Genomic DNA, 24049 nt, shown 5'->3' on the forward strand with positions numbered 1-24049 from the left:
TTTGAAAAACGTCCGAGTAGCGTGAAAGCAAACAGCTGCACGGGGAGATGTGCGCGCAGGGCCCGCAGTGATGGCAGCTCCCACAGAACGGCACAGCTCCTCCAGCAGACACCCAGCAGCAGGGCCAGGGCTGTCCCCAGAAGCACCTGAAGGGCTGGGTCAGCCCTTGGCACTTAGAATACAGGCACCCCGCAGACCCCATATGACAATTACTGACAATGCCTTTTCTACTACCACCATTCCAAAACTAACAATAATAAAAGTTTCAGAGAGGGGGAAAAACAAAGAAAAAGGCTCTAGCTTGAGGCTGTTCCCAGGACTTGACACATTGTCACACAGCTGGGAGCACCAAGGCAACAGCACTGGTGTCTTGACTACACAACGTGAATGATGAAATCAAGAGGTATCTTTTTTTTTTTTTTTTGGCATGTTAATTGCTTGCATCATTTTCACAACAGGATTCCATTTTATTTCTACCCAGGTAAATTGGATAAGAAGCTACAGTTTTGTATCGAAATGTAAGAAAAGCATAGCAAATATCGAGGCAAAACGGTAGTAACAGTAACAGCACAGGGCTGTAACTGTGCTTGCCCCAAATAAGAAGTTTCAGTCATCTTCACTAGGAGTGGCGAATGTTTACCTCCTGAGAAATAAGGTGGACTCCCAGATAAGGCTAGATACCAAAGCCTGCCATCCTAGTAAGAGAGGTCCAAGATTACACAATCTCAGAAATCTTTGTGTAAGAAGAAATGATATGCATCACAGAAACCTTTTTTCCAGTATTCTCCCTAAGATCTTCCCAGCGCAGTCTCCTGGTACTTCTGATGTCTTTTTGCCAACGTGCAAAACTTAACCAGGAATCTTCCAACACTTGATATTTCGCTATCAGCCACAGTGGATGAAGACCAGTGAAAACGTGAAGATTTCAGCTTCAGTCCGAAAAGGAAAAAACATCTTCCCCTCATGACTCTCAGAAACAACACTGAAAAGACAAAATTCCTATTTATTCAGGTCACAATTATTGCTATATTAAAAAAATAAAAATAGCAGCATATATAGACATTTTTTTCCTGGAATTAGGAGTTAGAAACCCTCCCTTACAGGAGCAGAAAGCTAAGCTCAGACCACCTGCTTTACTTCAGCAGCATAACAGATGAACTAGGACAAAAGCAGAGGAGATAACAATAGTTACCAGGTCCAAAATTGAAATGAGCTTGAGGACATGCTGTGAAGTTTTCAATCTTTTTCACCAGTACTAAACACTGTAATCTGACATTAAGATCCCAAATATTTCCCAAATCAGCCTCCCTCACACATAGAAATAGCCTAAGAGTCCTTACCTGAACAGCAATGAGAATTCCGAACTTACTTTACTTCTTGTGGTGTCTACTGAGAGAGCTTGAAAGGAGGTAGGGTTAAGAAAAATAGTTTTCATTTGCATTATGTAGAAGTGCTCTTGCTTCTTTGTGAACAGAAATGTTGCAGTTAATGTTAAGCAGAGTGTTTTGTTGTTTTTAAAGATACGTGAATATTAGCTAACTTACCCCTAACATGAGAATACACAACGTTCTGAACTTATTTGCGAGACAAAATTCCAAATTGAGATATTCACATTTACATACTTCTCAGTTTTGAGGCCTCACCCTACTTTATTTTATGGAAAAATTTCCCTAACTCTTTGTACTTATTTCAATTAGGAGTTCTTAAAATACTGAGTTAAAAATAATCAAAATACCACTCATTTCTTCCAGCAGGCTAGAATTTCAGCAGTAATAAATATAATTTACTGACACCACTAAGTTATAATACATTTCACACCTTTCCTTTATGTAAATAGTCATGATTTTAAATGATAACTCAAACATTACTAAAATCTAGAATTACTATTAATAGCTAAAAGCTAGGAAAAGCTCTCTTCAGTAAGAAGTTCCCATTTACTACTCACAAATTTGATCTAATTAAGCAGCAGAAATTTAACAGGCTAGATTATCTCTTCCTTCTCAAAGGTTTAAGCTGAAACTTCCTATTTGTACCACAGGAGAAAAAGCTGCACAAGCCCCGAGAAGCTAACGAAGCAAACATACATCTCTGTTAGGGTGCTGCTTCTGCACTAATACTTACAGATATATACACACACAGGTAAATATTTATATACATATATATTTAAATCTGTGACAGTTCTCTAATAGACCTGCAAAAAACAGATGAAAAAACCGTTTTGTTAGGGGTTCTGCAGGGCTTTTAAGGAGAACATAAATGAGGAAGAACATAGGAACAGGGCACATAAACATACATGCATTTTTATCACCTGCATACAAATCTGAGAAAGGAAGAACTTGTAACGAAACACATAAGAAGGATACCACAATTGAAGCGCAATGATGTACTGAAAACAAGAAAGCACCTGACAACCAGGAGATAATTTGCATTCGGGAGAAGCATCCGTAGCCTGTGTGAAATAAATGACAAACAGTAAGTGCTGTGCCCAAACTTAATAGTTCAATAAACATCTAAAAAAAGTAAAGCAGAGTTTTGAAAATAAAAACACAAAAAGGCAGTCCACTTCCAGAATGCTTGCCCTGGAACATTACATTATTTCATATCAAGTCAACATTCTACCAGAACTTTGACTGTATACTACTCCCTAGCCACAACTACCCAAGAGCTGCAGCATCAGCTCCTTTTGTTTGTAAGACGACAGAATTACAGGAAATTGATTGAAACTGATTCCCAGAAAAGATACTCAAAGTAAAACATTTGGTTTTGCAGAAAAATAGACATCCTAGGCTTGACTTTTTTTAGGGTTTTGAGAGTAATTTCAGTTCTAGACCTTAACACTGAAGCTTAACTTTCGGCTGCTGAAAGATGCATATCTAATCCTTACACAGCATTATTTTTTACATATTGAGGCTGACATCATGGGTAGTCAAAGAATATGTTTAATAAAAAATAATTAAACTTCCATTTGCTCTATAGAACATCATAGAAAGTAATTCAATAAATTACAAATGACTTTTTAAGACGCTTGTTCAACTACAGAAAGCAAATTCAGACTACACAGAACACAACTGGCAAATATTGCAAATGTCCAAAAGAAAAACTGGACTAAGACTTGGATCATGAAGCTTGAAACAAGGGATAGAAATACAAGGCAATAACAGCTAAGGTTCTTTTAGTAACTACCAACACACACTTTATCATCACCTTGGATATCCTTTTAATCTTAACTTCAGTATTAGTGTAATTCTACTGAGGTTTCCTTATAACCCTTAACTTTATACAACCGTTTTTGCACATAGTCTAGCTGACAGTGGGACATTTTTCCCCTTCTGGTTCAAACTGATGAAAAATAAACCCAATATATTATGTTCAAGTCTACACCAGCCTTCATTACTTGGAACTATAATTGCCTTATTACATAGAAAGAATCACTAGAATGGTAACCAAACTCACTTGAGCATAATTAGGAAAATACTTTATTTCATAAATCTGATATAAATTAGGTTTTAGCCACAAGATTTAAGATCTCTTTTGTGGGGTAAGGGTGGGAAGTGATGGTATTGTTGATGTGCTCCATCAGCAAACTAAGTTAACAACTGTTTGTAAAACTTTGGCTATTTCATAGATCATCCTAGTTAAATAAAAGTGCTATATTACAAAGGGCAAAGTATTAAATATGCAATACTTTTTTTTTTTTTTTTTTTCCACAATGAAGAATTGCTACCCCCTTCTCTTAGCAGTTTTGAATTTTCACTATTGCTAAGACACTGCATGAAGGGCCAAAAAAATCAGAATACTATTTGGGAAAATACGTAACCAGCACAATCCAAATGGTACTTGTAAAATTGTGTATTACATGTAACACTGCTTCTAATCATGGGGTTATTTTGCACATACAAACTTATATTTCATTGGTAAAGTTCTTGGTAAAAAAAAAAAACAAAACAACACAGTTGTTTTACTGTACAAGCAAGCAACAGAACTATATCAAAATATACAGTTTTGCTTTTATTTTTAAATTTATCCCTTTGTAAAGCTTTTTCAATGACTCCTATTAGTACCTGTATCTGTTTTCTCTTAACACTTGCCTTTTCTTGGACCGCAAATGCTGTAACAAGGGTCAATTGAAATCTCAGTCAGTTCAGAACTTCTGTAAATGTGAATCTGGGCCTCTACTGTGTCACAGTAATAGCAGCTTAAAAAGAAGGAGGAATCAGATCACACATCAAATATTAGACAGATTTTATATAGTAAAGGGTTCTAAGGTTTTGGACTTAAACAGATGCCTTATGCCCTGTTACTGTGGTTTCTAGGAATAATTTGTCTTCCTTACTATTCAAAGTGCTTTTTTTTTTTAGTGGGTAACTCAGCATAACATATGAAGTGATATCCCAATAATGATTTGGGGTAATATTTAATATTTAGTCAGATTTAAATCTGCAGAGAAGTTTAAACTCAAAAGGAGTTCAAAACTACCTATACTTAATTTACCATTATTAACTGGTAACTCCGGGAGGTTTTATGACATAAAACACAAATAGAAATCTACACAAACAAAGCAAACAAACAATTTTTACATGAAGTATGCAGTGTTGAAAGGTCTTTTCAGTGGCACTTATGACAGTTTGCCTCTTCTGAGTCTTGGGGCAACTACTCCTCATTTTGGGACTTCTAATTCTGCAGAGGGAGCCCAAAACTTTGCAAGGTGTAAACTAAATAGATCTACATGGTGCCAAGTAGCATGAGATAAGACCATTTTTGGTTTGATTTCCCCTTACTGCTGTCAAAGAGAACAGTCACAATGAGGGGAAAAAAAACCACTAACAGTCCTATCTCAACTCAGATTTTAACATGATATACAAGATGTCTTTAGAAAACAAAACAAAACCTGAAAACAAGTAATAGAAACCAATGTAAACTTCCTAAACTAACTCAGCTGAGGTAACAGGTAGCCAGTTTAATTGGCTGATTGGGAAAAATTTATCTTCTTTTAAACACACTTGTACCTGAATTGGAAACAGCAGTGCATCACAACACTAGAGCATTTTCATGTAATTAAAGCAATGGATGGTGATGTAGATTCTACAGCTTTCATGACATTCATTAGCTGCCCAAATTATTGCTGAGTTTTGATCTGTAAATTATAAGTGTCAAGGAGGCTGTAAAACTATATTCAAATTAAATCAATAATATGCATAAAGTATTCTGTGTTCACTGCAAATATATTAAATATACAGCTCTTTCTTGAGCATTATTTTCATAAAATTAACCCCCCAACAAAATTATAATGCCTTTTGTTGTAATTTTACACCATTGTGTATTTGATAGTACATACAAGTTCAGAAACTTATGAACTTCAGGAAATATTACATGCAAAACGTCTCTGAAAGCAGTTTGCACTTCTAAACAAATACTGAAATGTTCGGTCAGTAAATCATTGATGCACTCAACACTGGGTTATTTACAATGAAATAATTAAAGAATAAATTCAAAATCAGTTCATAATTTAAGTGCAGAGTCTGGGGTCAGTCTTCATCACTAGAATCTGAATCCTCAGATGAAGACGATGTACTATCAGATCCAGATGAAGCATCTGCTTTCTCTGAACCTTCATCTGTGCTGTTTTCATTGTGAGAGCTTGGCTCTGTTCCCCCTTTGTCTTCCTGATCTCTAACCCGAGAATTTTCCTCCTTTTCTTCCGTAGGCTTGGCTGAGCCCGTGTCATTACTTTCACTGTTCTGTACATCAAAAATATTAGACTGAGACAAAGCTGGGATATGAAGATTAAGGCCTGGAGTGAGAAGCATCCCTGGATAAAGTATGTTGGACAAAAGTAATGGGTTAAGAGAGAGAGGATTGGCAGCTGCAGCAGCAGAGGATGTTGAAGGAGAGCTTGAAACAGAGTTTTCACCACCAGTATCTGTATTTTGGTCTTCTGTCCTTTCTTTCTTTATATCTGCCTCTTTCAAGTCACTTCCCTTTTTATCCTCTGAAATAGATTCTGTAGACTTTGTCAGAAGTCCTCCCATGCCCAGCAAGTTTGGTAATCCAGCCATCCCTGACAGCAGCATGGGGAACATGGCAGCCATGTTCTTAGCTTCTCCTCCAGTAGTTAAGCCAGCTGGCATTCCCATCAATCCTGCCGTTACTTGCAGTGACTGCAGATTTTGCAGGTTTTGTTGTAAGGCCTGAAGACTGGACAGATCCACTCCCGGAAGCAATCCGTTGGTGAGCAGAGGGTTAACTGATACGCTTGCAGCAGTGGCAGCAGCTGCAGCTGCTGTTGCCTTAGCAATCTCACTTTTGGGGCGCCTTCCCCTCCGGCTTACTTCTTCCCGCACAACAGGCCCGGTGAGAATACGCTCAAACATACCTTCTGGCAGAAATCCCTGCAAGAGATGCAGTGTGAATTTTAGTAATTTGAAAGCATAAGGATGGAGAAGTTAAAGAAAAACAGCCCACAAAAACAAACACAAAAACCAAGCATATGCTAACAGTGTCAAAGAGTTTTCGGGTGCGTTAGCAAAGCAGCTTCATCTCTAGACTGGGATTGGAGGTGGCTATCTGCGCAATCTCCAACATTTAAAGTCCCAGTTCAACAGTGGGGACCACGGAGGCACCTTTTCAGACACACTGCTTACTCATCATCTGAGGATTATGTGCAGATCAAACCACACAGAGCTAATCGGAGGAGCAATCTTAGGTTAAGATCTAAAGGGTGGCATTGCTTTGCGGTATGATCACATTCCAATCATCTCTTTTGCCACTGCTTAATTTAAAAAGTGCTTGTTTCTGCTTAATGTCTTCATACTTCACCTTATCCATATGAACTTAAGAATGAACAATAGAGACTCAAGTGCAATTCTATTAAAATGAAATTCAGATAGCTTCTTTTTAGGATTGCATAGTATTTACCTCACCTCTGTAAGCCCTCCTTATGTAAGCACTGCATAAATATATATTATTTCCTCTGTAGCAGTTTTCCATATTTGTCCCTAACAATTGATTGAAAACGAAAAATGAATACAGTAACAGATTTGTTTATATGTCTATGGTTGCATGGCATAAGACTTAACGTTCAGGCTACAGTTATTTGATCTAGGCAAACATGAAGAAATTCTGTCCATAAATGCACACATTTCTGTAAGCTTTATGTTAACCATGGTCTGAATGTAACACTGTGCATGTACAAATATGCACAGGAGCTCACATCTGCCTACAAATGTGAGACACTTAGATGCACTTTTTTCAAGCATCTGGAAAAAAGCCACTCACTGAATACATCTTGCTACCAGCAAGAAACTTAGGTAGGACAACCAAGCAGCACACTGCTCTTACCACTAACCATTGATAATCCACACAGAAGGAATGCATGGGCAAAGCTGAAGTTGTTGTACAGACCTACTCCTAACAGCATATTCATACATTAACCTTGGTCCCTCCCACTGGAGGGCATTAGTTTCTAGCTAATAATACAATCTCTAGGAAGACTGAAAGGCTAAGAAGGAAATAGTTCTACGGTGATATTAATTTCTTAAATCAACTAAAAAGCGAAAGTACATATTTAAAATCATATTTATCTTCTTGTGTCTAAGAATAAGGAACTATTCTATGAGCCCAATACTCTTCTTAAAACTTTCAAAGTAACCTTTAAGAGATTAAAATGTCACAGCATTATAGCACCTTCAACTAAATCTCTGATCTCTAATTTAGGGTTAACGGTTACTGTCCCTTCTCTTCCTCCTACTCACAGCTGTGCCAGCACACCATTTTCAGGAGCCAAGGTGGCTGAAAAAAGCTAACACTGACTCATACTCCACATTTAACAGAATTTAATATCAGAAGTGAAAGCCTTGCCTCCCCCCACCATGTCACAGATATCTCATTCTGCAAATACTCACAGACTGTTTTACAATTTCTCCCCATTCCGGAGCCACTCCATACTCTGGATTTTCTTTCAAGAACCGGCACAAATCCTTCAGAGGGGGAGCAAATGCACCCCCCACCTGAGAAACAGAAGACAGAAGTCAGTAAATACTTCTCTTTTGAAAAAGGAATAAAGGCAACAATCCTGACATTGTTTCCTTTTTTGCTTTTTACATAAAATAGAATACAGAGTCTTAATTAAAATTATCAATGTAGCATTTATTTGATTTCTGTTGGTTTACGCAAAGTATAATTTTGAAGATTTTGGTGATGCAGATAAGTTGGAAGCAGTTTTTAAACTGAGAAAACTGAGAATAAAAAACATAACAGAGAGGAAGCTGTTTCACCTAAGGGGTGGAAATCTATTAGAACAAAAAGCCAGCATGAAAACAGGCTCTTACAGCAAGCTAAGATCAAATCCCTCATTTATTCATCATCAACTCTGAAGATTCCTCAGGGCACAGCTTACTATAGAAAAGTCAAGTGTCTGTTTTTCAAGAGACTAGCTCCTGTACAGGTTTCTTTTCAGAGCAACTTTTCAATGCACTGAAGAGATTAAAGACTCGAATTCTGCCTCGCTTTCTTCTACAGGTGCCAAAGCTTCTGACCTTAACAGCAGCATAAAAAACAATCTGCTTTTTTTGCAATTACTGTGTAAGAGAAAAACAAGCTGGCAGCATAACAGGAGAAAACGCTCCAGATGTCAATGCAATACCTCAAAGACTTTCTCTGGATTGCTCCTCTAGGATTACCACTGACATTCAAAGACACCATCCCACATGTCTCTCTACATTTCTTCCATAAACAGCAATGTTCTATATGCTTTTCTTGAATATGCCCTTTCAGCCTTTCTGAAATCCCATCTTCAAATGAATTATGCCATTCCCAAACTGTAATCACCTATTTGAAAACTTGTATTAAGCACCTGACCTTCTATCTTCCATTCTTAAGATTTTAGACAAAAATCCTCTTCTTGCTTTTGTTCCCTGTTAAGCTGCTATTTAACCTAGCAATCTGCTTTACAAGGAATATATATATACACATATACATATATATATATACACATATACTGGTCACCCATAAAGGCTGAATAGCAGAGAGAGCTAAAAAAGAAAGGAAAAATACAAAATAATCCAATGCATAGGATTTAAATAATTCCAAGGGACAGGTTTCTATGAAGGATGCACTACTAAAATAATATTAATCATATCAAGAAGTAATAATGTCAAAATAAGAAAACGTGCCCAAAATTAAGAATGTGTGAAACTCCTTATTAGAACATACACAAACTATAATAATTTGTTTCAAATTTCAAATAGGGTCCTTTTTAAAAGCATGCTAATTTCTGCTCATCTTGAAGCAAATTAAAATTATGCAGAAAATAAGAATTCTCTCTGAAAAACTTGCTCTAACAAGTCCAATAGTTAAATTATATCAGTAAAGTACAGAAGAGTAATTTTTAACACTGAAGAACAAATTTCAGGGCCATACCAATAAGTGGGCATGCCTCTGTATTAATCAATGGCACAAACACTGCAATATACAATGTGCTCAACTTGTGCTGAATGTAAACAACAAAGTAAGTTCCTAGCAGTATTATATATGTTTTCAGTTATAATGTGCTTGCTAGAAGATTGTCACTGACTTCCTTGTTTTGCAAGAAAGCTGTACACAAAAACTTTTACTTGTACACAGTATTACACCTGCTAAAATATTAAAGAGTTTGTCATTTCAGGTAACTTTTCATTTGGAAAATGTATGAATGGGAACAGTTAATATGAATACCTTTCTTGCATTTCTTCTATTTATGAGCTGGACACGTTCTTCACCAGTCAAACTATTAACATCTAGTTTATTAGGGTTTCGACAACGGTGTCGTTTTTGTTTGGGCCTCCCTTCATGCAGCTGCATTCTCTGTTATAAAGGAATAAAAAAGTCAATTATTTTCCTGATATAGTTGCTTTTAAAATAGTAAAGTGGCTTTCAGAAGTATTTTTCTGCTTCAGTGCTTTGTCCAACAGAGAATGTCATAAATAATACAGTGCCACATTAACCAAGTTTTAATTAAGAAATAACATGAGAAAGTCATACTCACACCATCACTATCGTACCATTGTAAAGCAGGTAATGAGATTCTTCAAACAAATTCTCTTTTGTATCACTATGCTGCAATGTTATTCTCAGCTCCTATAATTTCTAATTAATTAATCATTTTCACTGTAATAGGAGGCTTCTTAGATATTTTTGAAATCCCATGTAAAACTAGACAAGGATCAAATGTTTTTGCTTAGTGTTACTTTTCTTAGCAATTATATTCGTAATGTATTTGGCAAAAATCAAATTGTTTAAGAAAAATAAAACAAACCTCCTTCCTAATCAATATAGAAGAGCAAAGAAATAAAGAATATTTCCATGCAAAATGCATTATCAACTTAAATACATTTTATGATATACGTTTTGCTATTAGTTGAAGTTGATCTGAAAGTATACTCACAGGAATACAAGCTCCTAAATCTTCAACATAGCCAGGATGTTCCTTCAGCCACCTTTCTAAATCTTTCCTTTTGGGAGCATCATCACCTGCCAGCCTCGTTCCATCTTTTAGGTTAATAACAGGAACTGGACTCTCTGCATCAAGCATGCCTTGAGACTGTGTGTAATTGAGTGCTGGGTTTATTCCAGCAGCAACTTGACACGAGTTAATACCTGGATTTACCTGGAGAAATTCAAAACATGGTTCTAAACGTTCCACAGAAAACAAATCACAATTACTTCGTATATGATACAATGAAGGCCAGAGTCCTGAAGATCTTTAAACACAACCTGAAGGACTCAAAAAGACTAATCATGCATGTGAAGATAGCTCCCTTTAAGTCCTTCTAAGACCAGATCCTATCACAGGAAAGGATGTACTAAGTGTTGCTATGCCATACACCGACTTTCTAATAATATGCTGCTAATTACAGCTTAACAACACTATTTTTAAAAAGACTTTTGTTATGTGCTATTTGTTTTACATTTATCAAGTTTAGCAAAACTCTACCAATTCTTACTTGTGTAGCAATAGACAAAATTCACAACAATTTCAGAAAAAAACAGCTGAGTAATGACCTCTTTGTTGAATATTGACAGTTACGTGCAGTTAAGGAATTAATAGAATTAATAGTTATCTGGATCTTATTTTTGGATAAAGATTTAACTTTACTTACATGATTGGGCTGCTTATTTCTGTTTACAAAGAGGACATCAACTCCTTCCACGTTCTTCCTTCTCCCTCTTCTCTTTTTGAGCACAGGTTGACTATCAACTATCACTCCATTGGCGCTGGCTGTTAAGTGACTGGAAGTACCTAACCAAATTACACAGCAAAGTTTATGTCAGATGCTTAAGTTACTTATAATGATAAGCATATTGGAATAATAAAAGAAAATGAAATTCATACAGTACTAGGGCAGATAATTTCTGCATGTAATATATAAAAAACTACAAATAGCAGGATGATATTTTTAAGAGACATTTTCATATGCATATGTATGCTAACTCAATGAATTACAGCCATTTAATCAGAATCTGACCTAAAGGAAGCACCCAGCACAAATGCTACAAATATTTTAATCTAAATGTTAACTGTTCGATTCAAGCTCATTTTATATTGACAACGTAAACTTACTGTTGCTTATTATGGAAATAACCTCTGAATGTTTGGCTGTAAGCCAAATTACTTGTTCCAGATTATTACCTTCAACTTTCTCATTACATGAGACACAAGAAACCATATGAAGAGTGCAAAACAAATAACACAGGCATAAGCCTGGAACTTCACAGCTTCACTTCCAAACTAGACACAGTACGTTCTGACTGTAACTGATTACTTACAGTGTACAGTGATACGCTTTACAATAATTAAAGTCTTCTTACAGGAGGACTTATTATACATAATGGCAACCTTCAAATAAATGAAGGTCACAGAAACTGACTGAAAGTACTCATGGTCCAATTCCATGCTCCAACTTAGGTGCCTAGACTCCCTAACACATTGCACAGAATTGCTCTAAACTCTAGTTTAGAATACCTTTCACAGCCAGCATCTCTCTCCACTGCCTATACATGCAGATCAACAGAAGAGCAGAGAATAGAAGATTTATTACTAATCCTTACACCCTTCTGACATTCTGGGAATTCACAGTACATACCTGATTCAGGAAGTGATTTTGGGAAGTTGACAAGGCTGGTTTCTGAAGCGTTCTGGAGATCACGTAGCCGAGCCAGGTATTGCTGCTGTCCCAGTGCACCCTCCTCGCTTTCAAATGGCCTTTTCTGAGACAGTCCCTGCTTCTGAAAAGTCAATTTCAAACCACCTTCCTGTTAAATAAATCCCAGGGTTAGAAGTGTCTCTTCTGAAGCAGAAATGACAACTTCATAATCAGGATTCTCACATACAAACGGTTACTCCAGAGGAGTTGAGGAAGAAGAAAAGCCATATACCAGGCCTTAAAACTAGTCCTGCTCCTCCTCCACATGATGGAAGCTGAACAGAAACTTCACGGAATTGCCTATAAATTTTAGGTTACCTGCCCACTTAACTGAAAAAATGCAGACACCGAACATAAGCAAATTCAATTACAAGGGGAAGTTTCTTGTATTATGTGCTATCAACAGGTCATCAAATACAGGTTAAAAAAATATATATTTGAAGCATCCAGTCTGCATCTCAAAGAGTAAAATTTACCTTTAAACCTCCATGAAAAAGAGAAAGTGCTTGCTGAATAGGATATGCTGAAATGTTAAAAAAAAGCCAAAAAGCAGAAATATTATTCATATACTCTTTTTTTTTTTTTTTTTAAATGGCATAGAACAGGCTGGCCGAGGAAGCAGAATTTCAACTCAGAGAGGAGAATCATGAAAATTTCCCTCCAGAGGTTTATGAAAACTGAAAAGAAAAAAACAACCGAAAAAAACCCAAATACTCAATGCCCAGAAAAAGCAGACCCAAATACCCACAAACAAGTGTGTGAAGGAAGTGAGAGTAAGAGCAGGCAGCCACTTGCAGGTAAAGCATGCCGCACACCGCAATCGCAATCAGGTCCTAGGGCAATAAAAATAAACATACGTCATTGATTTTCACTGTAAACTCCTTTTCTCGTACATGCTTCTTCACCTTTGACATCTGTGGTGACTGATCATATTCTTCTTTAACAACTGCAAGAGGGGGTGTTGGTGCACCGGGCTCACTGTAATCTGTAGCTGCGCCTGGACTATCCAGAAGTTTGGTTGTGTAGAAAGATGCTACTGTATTGCTGTCGTAGTTCCTTCTTGCTGAAGGCCATTTACCCTTCAACACTGTTTGACAAATGCTATCAAGCCGGTTAATCATAACTCGATCCTAAAAAACAGAGAAAGCATTTTTACAAGAGTAATGCAAACTAGAGGTCAAACTCCACAGATTTTGACTATTCAAGAACAGCTCGAAAGAGCATAATGCTCAAATGAAAAAGATTACTATGAAAGAATGAAAAGCCAACAATTAACTATAGAAGTGAGCTGGGCTAGTCAGCCAAGTTCAGTAGTTCAGAATGACTATAAAGCTTAGAAATATTCAGTATTCAGTACTTATTTCAAAGATGAGTTTACAGTCAATTAATACAATTATCTTTTCCGTGTACATTGTAGAATTTCAACATAAGGAATCACATAATATAAATCCTAACATTAAAGTTGTTACATCAGTGCTTCACTCAGCCTATACCAAGCAAGACTTGAGAATTTCACAAAGTAGCTGAAGGCATCCAATTACCTCTAAGCAAATAGTTCTTTATACATTGCATAAGTGAATACTCACTCTACTTCATTTCTTACTTAGAGACTACTCTAAAGAATATTCTTTATGACTTAGGATGACACAAACATGCTTCCTTTGAAGTTTTGCTTCCTATGTGAACATACTCTCATATACAGATACAGTTTCACTATAAATTGAACTTGAATAACATTCTTTTTTTTTTTTCACCCCAGTTATTTTCCCACAGCTGTGATATGGTTTTATCATATTTAACTGAATACTGGTGTGACAGCCTACCTTCCCCTACATGCTTCATTTTCAAATATGATAAACTTGCCTTTGGCCAGTAAGATGCAGCCAACATGTATCCACCTTGTAGGAGATAACTGGAATTTGGTGTCCCGTTATTCATCTGGAAACTGTCTTGTGTCTCATCGTGTGTTGTACTCAGAGAAGCTACACTCTCTTCATCATATGCTTTTATATGAGGAGTTCCTTCTGCTAAATAAAACCACCAGTATAACTTCATGTTGGAAGTTAAAAAAAACACTCATAGTAAGAAGGCTCAGGTGAACAACATGTAAAACAATGTTCAGAGAAAGACCGAACAAAATTATACTTAGCAATTGGTGATTTGAGTAGGACTGCTGATACTTTTCCAAGCATATACATTTCCTACATATTTCTGTTAACTTTTTGAGAACATAAAAATGAAAATGGGCACATTACAGAATAAGCTGAAAGGCAGTCCTTACTTTAATGTATTTCACTTGCAAGCAAGAATCAGATTGAACAAAAAGATGTCTACTACAAGAATGTGGCAAATCTGTTGGGATACTAGTTACAAAAGTGCCCTTGTTTCTGTTATTGCATGTAACACTCGATGCTCTACTTTACATATCCTGAAAATGTGCCTCTGCAGAATTGAATCACTTCAATCAGAGATTTTTTTTCCCTTAGTAACTTTCAAGTATGTCCACAGACTTCATTTTAATGCTCATCATTATTTTTCTTTTTCCTCCATCCAGACAATACAAGCTTCACTTGACATGGGAAAACAGTTGAACTGAATGAGGGTGCTTCCAGAAAAGGAAAATACTAAGTTGGCAAAAAGAGCAAGAGTGTTGAGGGACAATTCTACAGAACTCAGATTTGTCCTTTGGAATGGCCATGTATCAAATCATTTGGTTGTTTTTGTTTTTGTTTTTTTTTTTAAACCCTCTCTTAAAGTATGTTTCCAATATAGAACATAAGCCAAAGGTTCCATGACCATCATAGAATATTATGCCACAAAACCTGGCTTAAAACAAGTTCAGATGAAACTGAGAAAAGTTTTCCTGCATTTTCCAATCTCTTCAATTCCAATTTACAATGAAATAACCAAAATAAAAGGAAGGCTGACTGATTTACAAGATTTTGCAATCTGAAGATTGCACGATTACTTGCATAAACAGACTGAGTTGGCAGAAAGTGAGCCTAATATTTTGACTTGCAGCACATGTTTTAGTATTCACCATTTAGAAATAGCTATGTCATTTACTCCTTCCTTTCCTCTCACTGTTTTTAAATTTCATACAACTGTTTCCTCTGAATACAGCCTTCCACTGCTACAGGCAGCAGTTTCATCATTTTGTCTAGGTGTCACTTGCCCAAGAATCATTTTCCCAATAAGTTAACTCTAAGGTTTCCATCTGTGATTTCCTCAAACACAAGGATCCATCTAACCACAGAGCACCATTTTGCCTGAGCTATCAGGAAAAAATCAGCTTATTTACCTCATACCGTAATGCCACTGCCTATCTTTGTTCTCTTCACTTTTCTATTACCATTTGTTATCACAGGGTAGAGAAACCTTTTCACATTCTAATTTTGAACATGGCAAGAGTACAGCTTGTAGCATCTCTAAAAGTAATGTGTTAAATTGTAAATTTTCAGCATAAGTACACTGCTTGGCCACATCCAACTTACAAGAAAATATAGCTTACATCACTTTAACTTGTACAGAATTATTGCAGATTTCCTAGAAACACAATGAGGGAGCTATACAGACAGGTAAGCAAGAGTGAAAAAATAACAACAGGGAAACCAAAAGAATCTCTGCATTAAGCAAGAAAGAGAAACAGTAGTAGGGAACATACACAAATTACACTTCCAGAAAACAGTGGCCATTCAACTCTCCTCCCATACATGAGCCACATGCAGTCTATGCTGGCTTAGGGAACTGGACAACAAAGCTGAACTACCTCAATCCAAGGCACTGAATAAAACATAACTGCATCTGAAATTCTTCAGTTCACTTGAATAATCAAATGTTTACATTTACTTCTGCAGGATTTAATGTCCTTTTTTTGGACCTTTTCCATAACAAGTCAACCTGTTCAATTTGAAAATTGTACTTCAGAAATAAGACTACACATACCACGTTTTTGTGCCTCCTCTTCATCACTATCACTCTCTTCAGACGATGATGATGATGACGACGACGACGATGAGGATGAAGATGATGAGGATGAAGATGCTGAAGAACAAGATGAAGATGACGAAGAACTAGAGCCTGATCGAGAGTGTGAACAAGATGAGGAAGATGAAGAGGATGAAGAAGATGACCTGGAAGAACAGGATGATCTATCTGAGTCAGAGTCTGAGTCAGAGCTAGAGTCCGATCCTCTTTTGCTGACTCTCTGTTTTTTGGAAGCTGGGTTTGGAGTTAGAGGCTCTGTCCTTGCTGCAACCATGCGCCTGTCTGTTTCAATCTTCACACTAGGTTTGTGTTCTGTATTTTGTACTGGTGCACCATTTTTTGGACTCAGAGGCTCAGATTTCATTACTGTCTGCGTCTCCTCTGTAGACATAGATTCCTCTTCAGATGACTGAGCATCCTCTTTCAGATTTTCATTTTTAACTTTCATGTCCTCAAGAGCATTCACTTTAGCATCCGGCAATCTTGACTGAGGTGTAAGAGGAGAAGCAGATAATGCCATCTGATACTGATGTAAGAGTGGAGTAGAAGTCCTTGACAGTGCCACTTTGTTCTGACTATAGTTCCTCTGCGCAGACATAAATGAGAGTTCAGGATCACGAAGAATATGATAATCTGTCCTGCTAACCCCATGTTTAGCAGCTCCAATAAGTAAATCCCTGTCATGAGTCCCACATTCCCACCAGACAGGTAAGTCCGGGTTTGGCTGACATAGCTTTAGTCGTTCAAACAACTGTGGATGTCTAAGAGCTTGTTCTCGCACCTTCCTTAGAAGCTCAATGCGATACAAAGTCCGAGAGGCACGCTCCTCTGTAATTGGTTGGATAAAAATGTTTGGGTCTACCAGTTCTGTAATAAAGCAAAACGAAGATGAGAATCTGGGAAAAAAAAACAAACACAAATACAACCACCACAAATCAACACCAGAAGTACATGGCTTAAGTAACTTGATATATTGGCCTTTGTAAGCTTTCAATTTTACAGTTCACTTAAGATCTTTCCTTATTTTCTTTTCCTCCATTTTTATTCTGGAACGTGATTTCATGATAAACACTAACAACAGAAATTGAAGAGAAAACTAAGGATACAAAAGCACACACCCACCTTCTTTTGAGGGGAGACGACAGACTCTCCTGCACATTGACATAAATGCATACAGGTATTTCTCTAAGCTCTCATCAGTTTTCTTATGCAGCCTAGCCATAGCTCTGAATTTGGTCCAATCAAATCGTCCCCGTTCAGGATCAAATACCACTCCAAACGTGGACACAACTCTGTAGAAGTCAGCTTCTTCCCTTCTTGTCCACCTTTACCAGCAAGGAAAAAAGTAAATACTGTAATTTTCTTCACCATATCATTCAGCTAACAGCAATTATTTCTTCTAATTGTATAATGCATATACCTTTGCTGTCTTTCTATTTTAGCAGCCATCTTTGGATTTAGAGCAACTTCTTCATATGGAGGCTGCATCATACTAGTTTGCACTGGGAATGCTGGCTGGATCTGCTGGGCCTGCCTATTTTTACTTGTTCTTTGATAAGCTGTTATCAGGCGGCGAAGGCGCGTTGTTAAGGCAGACTGAGTTGGCCAATAGATTTTGTCACCTTCCATCATTTGCCCATCTATATTAAAAACAGAGTGATGAGAAAAAGAAAAAAAATTAATTGTTGCTGTTGCCTATGGTTCTACAGTAGGCAATCTAAATACATTTTAGCTAAAAGCCAAGGGAATTAAGCAATTGAAAATTAAGTTTCAGATTTCAAGTTCTGTCTATTTACCTCCATCTGCTATTACTAGATCACCTGGGGATGAAACATCATCCTGTAGAAAAACAAAAGCAAAATAAAGTAAAAAACATATCCGTCCCCAGGGATTTAGATAATTGTCCACAAAAAAGTTCATTCTAACAAATATGACAAACAACAACAGTAACGTGCATTTTGGATAAATGGCTAACAAGGCACACAACAGAATTCTACAAAAATTTTCTCCTGTTCCCCATGCCCAAATACAGAGAAACAGGGAGTAAAGCTTATGAATTCAGACAAATATAGAAAAACGTACTGATTTGCTCAAAAAAAGGTGGAAATGATACATTCTAAGTGTGTTAAAAGGAGCTATTATAGACGTCTACTATACCTCTATATCATCTTTAAACATTGCTGGTGCTGGTTTATACTCTGGATCTTCAACGTCCCTGTTACAATTTCAAGAGAAAAGAAACTATTTTAATATTCTGAAAAGCTTACACTCTTTCAGTCACAAACAAAATTCATTTAAATTTAGTTACATACACTGTGTTAAATCTTATATTTGAAGCAAGGAAAACATTTCATGCAACTTTGACTTGAAAGCTGCCTCTCTCTCCAAGTTATTCCTTAGAGTACAGTTGCTAGTATCACCAATTAAGCAAGGAACAAAGGAAGCTCTCCCTTTCTGCACTTATCAGTAGTACTCAAGTTGATCTACTGGGGTCACTGGTTAACAGCACAAAAATACTACACCAAGCTGATCAACCTGAAATAGATCTGTAATACTCTGCCTCTTGGAACTTCACAACCTAATGAATATTTCTGTTTCAGCAGCACAAAGCACAGTCCTTTTAACACCAGGTTGCTATATTTTTCCTTAACTCTGAAATTTCGGATTTAAATACTTCTGTTACACTTTTCTTAAGTCTGTTTAATGTAGTATTCTTCAGAATAATGACACAAAACTAGTATAAAGCCAGTTAAGAAGAGAACGACAACACACACAAATTCAGTCTCTTTTACATTATGGACTCAAAGCATTCATGCCCAGTTTGAAGTACCCCTACCCATCAATATAATCATTTGCTCTCTGCTCAGCAGCAACTGCTTTATCATCTGGCTTGCCAACCCTTTCCAAGAAGCACAGTGCCGGGTCTGCTCTGATCGTGTTGTATTTTTCATAACCTATAAATGAAAAAAAGGCAAAAATTCAACTTTTAAAGTGAACTAAAAAAAAAATAATAGCCATTTGTATTGGGGGGAGGGGGAGAGTACACATGCAGTCATGTGTTACTGACCATGTTTAAAAACTCCAATTAGAAGGGATTTGTCTGCCTCTGCATCCCACCACTCAGCAGGAACTTCAGAGTGATCTGGCTCAGGGACCCAAACATCAATTTCACTATGGAGATTCACCAACAGCACCAACATCAGTAATATTCAGAGGGAGCAACACATTTTTCTTTTTCTTCTTTGGAATTTGTATGCTATATAGGGTTTTCAAACTACTTTCTTCAAATACACACAACACACTCCATGTCCAACAAACTAATTCAAAGGTTTTGAAGACTGTAAAGATTCTCAGGATTGAAACATAAAATTTTTAATTTCACTTTGGTATTTAAAAGCAACTAACAGTTAACAAATGTAAGGCCATGCTACTATGAGGTACATACATTATTGCTATATTGTGTAGCTCATCTTTAAAAATGGTTTTGATAATCTAAAGAAACTGAGAAACGCATTTCTTCACTTCTATAATCAATAAAAACAATAACACAAGACACATAGCTTGGTACTTTATATTTGACAGAGACCACTAAGAGAGAAAGAGTATGGAAACAGAAACAGCATATCATAATCTCTCTCTGAATATTCTGCCAACTTCGAGTTGGCAGTTTGAATTTACAAAACTTAAAAAGCCAAAAATTATCTGCTTCTGTGTTCAATGGGATGAGATGGACTTCTTTGTGAATATTTATAACAGCTTTCTGAATCAAATTAAAACTTTATATCCACCACAAATTCTTGAAGTTATGAGTGCAAGAATTCCCATGCAGAAGTACTTCCACAGATAAGTAAAAAATAATAATGGAATATGCAGCACTTAATCAGAAATGTGCAGAAAGATGCAAGGAAAAACCTACCAGCTAGCATGTAAGGTATATTATTTCATCTTTCACTTACTTTTTCAGTCTATTTAATTTTAATGGTACTATATATCGATAGGTTTCCCATTTCATAGTAGCCAAGACTTCCTCACATCAAGTAGATACAAAGCGTTTTGTGGACAGAGCAAATGAAAACACTTCTCTCAGAGCCTAAATACTCAAATATTTCCTCGCAACTACTCTTTCTTAGGTCTGGGAAGACTTCATTTTCATTTGATAAGTTTACATTTAAAATGAACAAGCAAAAAAAGCCTCCATATAGCTCACCTGGCATCAGTTCCATCAAACACTTTTTGAAATTCATTACCAATAACTTCTTGTTTTAAGTAATACAGCATTCTTACTCGAAGCAAGACCCTAAAGGGAAAAAAAAGAAACATGTATTAGTACTCTAAAAGTTTTGATTTGTTTTTTAAATAACACCACAAAACTTTCAAACATACTTCCTTCAGTTAGGAGAGGAGACAAGCTCCAGTTCCTCCACCTTGCACTTCTTTATTGCTGGTGTTTCATCACACACACACAAAAATCTTTCATCCAGAGCCAGCAGAATACCCCTCACTTGCTTCATAAAATACTGTTAAGAACAAACTAATATTTCCCTTTTCCTACTCAGAAGATTCCCTTAGAAATATTTCAGTTAGCTGACAATAAACATCTTTTATATTCCTTTTCATTCCTCCTTAGTTAGGAATTTAATTTACGTGGCTTCTCCTTGTTTTTATCTCAGTTCTTGACTACAGTTGTATCAAGTTTGCAAGCAGAGCATGACAAGTTTTCTTATAGAGTATTCCTTTATCTAAAATAAGCTCATTCATCGTTACTAGTCAAGCAAGCCAGCTCACATTCTCAGCAGCCTAGCCCCTCACCACTTAAATATATATATTTCCTTTTTGTAAAGGAAAACAGAATTATTTAAACATGAACACCTAATCTAATAAACACCATAAAATCTTGTTTCTTCATAGCAAAACAAAGAGCATCTTAAAGTTGAAGACAACGAGGAACAAGAAGAAAAAATCTGCACATAAAGAGCAAAAAAACATTCACACTTCAACTGCTGCTTACTTGTTGCAGTGGTGTTTTATGTGCTTTTTGTATCCTTCATCTTGCAACAGATGTTCTGGATTGTACTTTCGAAGCCATTCTGCTTTGTGTATATCAAAAGTGCTAGCCTGGGTCTTCACTTTTTTTCCTTTTCTTCCTCTAGGCACAGGTGCTGACAGGCCTATGTAATTCAAAACATGATACAGTAACAGCAACAGGTAGGCACAGATCCCCTGTGACAGTTACTGTTACTAAATCCTACCGCAATACTGTCACCTGCAACACAGAAAATACACTATCCTCACAGCTTCTCAATGGGAGGCATTTTTTCTTTGTTTTGGCTCTCGAGCATCTCTCAAATACATTTCACAAACTAAAGACAAAGAAGGAGTGGGGGAAAGAACCTGTTGTCAACTACAATGCCAAAGAACAGGTTCTTCTGAATTGAAATGAAAAGAAAGCTTACACACAGTATACCAATCCATTTGGCATTTTGATTTGCCATCAAAATGAAAGCAAAGCAGAAAGGAAACTTCTTTTTTCATCAATTGATATAAATATCTGGAGTAAATTCTGTATATTTCAAGCAGCACACTTTCAAGGAGAATTTTTAGCTTTGATTATAGCATTATTCAGAGGTAAGTGTATGTGAAGCTATTTAACTGCAAAAAATACCTTACCAAGATGATTCTGCAACTCTCGTGTTTGCCCATCTTCTGTTGGAGTAATCAGATCCCATATAAAACTTTTTATTTTCTCATCCCCTCTGTAGTGAACAAGACAATAGGCTAAGAGAGCTCGGCAAATTATCTCCACGTCCTGTTCATTTAGCTGTCTCTTGAAGCGACCATGTGATAAAATCTCTCTCCATCGACCCCACCTAGTCCAAAGAAAAACACACAGTAGCACTTAAAATTTGTACACTACAGAAGCCTGCAGGCTTAGTTTTTGAAAAGGAAAGCTAAAAATCCTAGAGGAATTCCACTTTTCCTTCTGTTTAACTATGAAAGTAGCATCCCCAACAAACTGTTTAGAATTGCTCTAAACAAAATTTGCTCTAAACAAAAAAATATAGTTTTAGGCTCCTAAGACACAAAACTCAGGAGAACTCATAATGACTAACACAGTCATTTATCTTTCAGGGGGCATGTGAGGGGGTGGGGTGAGAGAAGACCTAAGATTTTATTTACAAAATTAACACATGACTTAAGTATGCTATAAATGACTGGTTAGATTTTTCAGTTCCTATTCAAACTTCATTGAAATACAAGACTTAGAACTTTTGCAAAAAGTCGTAAATCTTAAAATGCTTAGGATCACATCAAACAGTAAGGCTATATATAAGTGAATATGCACACACATTTATTAACCAGTCAAGATCTATGCCAGCTTGTCACTCCATAAATATAAACACCTTCTAAAATATTATTGTTTCCTAGAACAAAGAATGCTATATGCCATACCCATAGACCAGTAAGTTTTTCTCCACCCGAAAGCACTCTGTTCTTCCATATCCATTGGAACGGTCACAAGGCCGGCGGAGTTTGGGCTTATCCTCCCCCTCACTCTCCACTTCAGACAATTCAGCCAGTTCATCTTTTGTAGCACTGAAGGGCCTTGTTTGTTTTCTAATTCGTGGGGTATCAATAACCAGGCTGTTCTGTAAAATTTCAAGCAAAGCTCATTAGAGAAACAGTCAGTAAGTTTTTCTTAAATAGGTGAATTTACTTTAAAAATGAATAGTCTCTAAAGTTACTAATAGGTCTTGTGCAAAGGTATCATTGAAGATACCTGTGTATAGCACGTATAATATTTTGTGGTATTTAAGACAATAACAACAAAAGCTTTAGTACCGTGATACCAGCATGCTGCTTACAAACCATACTCAATACCTCCTCTGAACTGAATACTTACACTACATGTTACCCTATATCAGTAAAAAAGGTCAATGAAACCTGTATGGAACTGACTGCATGGCAATGTCTTCAAGCATTAGTCACAGCTTCCAGCATCATAAAACTGACATTATGCCTTTCACTTAGCCATTCTGCAGATTCCAGAATGGGGTTCACAGTCAGAGAAAGAAAGTAATCAGAATAATTACACGCTTCTAATTGTTTTCAGAACTTTTAAATAAATAAATAAATTTATATATGTGTGTGTTTACATATATATAAAAATAAAATATATCAGAAATGCCCACACTCTTTTGGGACAACAGGGAGCTAGGAAATTACTGAAGTTATCAATGGTTGATTACCTATGTCGAAACTAACCACCACAAAAAACTAATTCACATCAAAGTATTAAAAAAAGATGCACACCAAAAATTCTGCATTGCTAACTAAGAATTAAACAGCAAGGACATACTTGAAAAAAACTGCAGTATGATAGTACTTACTCGGCCACTGATAGCATCTATATCTATTTCTGCTTTTTTGGCCCATTTCTGCCAGAAGTTGGGATCATCTAGAGAAATATCAGTCCTGTTTCCAGATGCAACAAAGCTAGCCTGCAAAACATAAAACTAAATCTTACTAACAGCATACATGAGAAGTCTGTAGGGTTTGAGTGCCCCAGTGCTGGGAAGACTGAATAACTTTATTCCTACAAAATCTCCTGAGTTGCTGCTAAGCCTTTAGAAGTTACTTAACAGTGCAAAGTAATTCAAAAGTTCTCCTCCCCCTTAATTTTTTCAATTCTGACCTATAATGAATGAGAAAAATCTAATGAACTTTTAGGTACCACCAAGAGAGAAGAACATAAAGCAGCAAGATTATTCTGCTTCTAAGTCTGAATCTAAATTACTCGAATGGAAAAAGTAGAATCTTTTGAAGAGGCTTATCAGCATTTGGGGATTTAATCTCATGCAAAATTACTCGCTTGAGGGAAATTT

At 36.5% G+C, this 24049-nt stretch overlaps 1 protein-coding gene across 15 annotated transcripts in view; it reads right to left on the reverse strand.

The window, feature by feature from the left end:
* Positions 1-396: 396 nt before the first annotated feature.
* The window catches only part of CHD9 (chromodomain helicase DNA binding protein 9), an 84786-nt gene continuing 61133 nt past the window's right edge, over positions 397-24049 (reverse strand). For 7 of the 15 annotated variants that reach the window (XM_031615298.2, XM_090149907.1, XM_090149908.1 and 4 more), the window contains 20 exons: positions 23555-23665; positions 22617-22813; positions 21834-22033; positions 21175-21334; positions 20374-20463; positions 19234-19337; positions 19003-19120; positions 18324-18381; positions 17963-18005; positions 17587-17806; positions 17289-17491; positions 16125-17033; positions 14043-14206; positions 13037-13309; positions 12120-12288; positions 11136-11275; positions 10421-10642; positions 9712-9840; positions 7902-8006; positions 2922-6389 (listed from right to left, as the gene is read on the reverse strand). In XM_031615298.2, the coding sequence (XP_031471158.2) occupies positions 5526-6389; positions 7902-8006; positions 9712-9840; positions 10421-10642; positions 11136-11275; positions 12120-12288; positions 13037-13309; positions 14043-14206; positions 16125-17033; positions 17289-17491; positions 17587-17806; positions 17963-18005; positions 18324-18381; positions 19003-19120; positions 19234-19337; positions 20374-20463; positions 21175-21334; positions 21834-22033; positions 22617-22813; positions 23555-23665 (4479 nt within the window). In that variant the 3' untranslated portion in view covers positions 2922-5525. Of the gene's footprint in view, positions 983-1340; positions 1399-2363; positions 2450-2921; positions 6390-7901; positions 8007-9711; positions 9841-10420; positions 10643-11135; positions 11276-12119; positions 12289-13036; positions 13310-14042; positions 14207-16124; positions 17034-17288; positions 17492-17586; positions 17807-17962; positions 18006-18323; positions 18382-19002; positions 19121-19233; positions 19338-20373; positions 20464-21174; positions 21335-21833; positions 22034-22616; positions 22814-23554; positions 23666-24049 lie in introns of those variants that run through there. The other 8 variants (XM_031615302.2, XM_090149913.1, XR_016470885.1 and 5 more) reach the window with 7 other exon arrangements.

This window comes from Phasianus colchicus, chromosome 13 (assembly GCF_987193195.1).
Source record: "Phasianus colchicus chromosome 13, bPhaCol1.hap1.1, whole genome shotgun sequence".
Taxonomy (NCBI): domain Eukaryota; kingdom Metazoa; phylum Chordata; class Aves; order Galliformes; family Phasianidae; genus Phasianus; species Phasianus colchicus.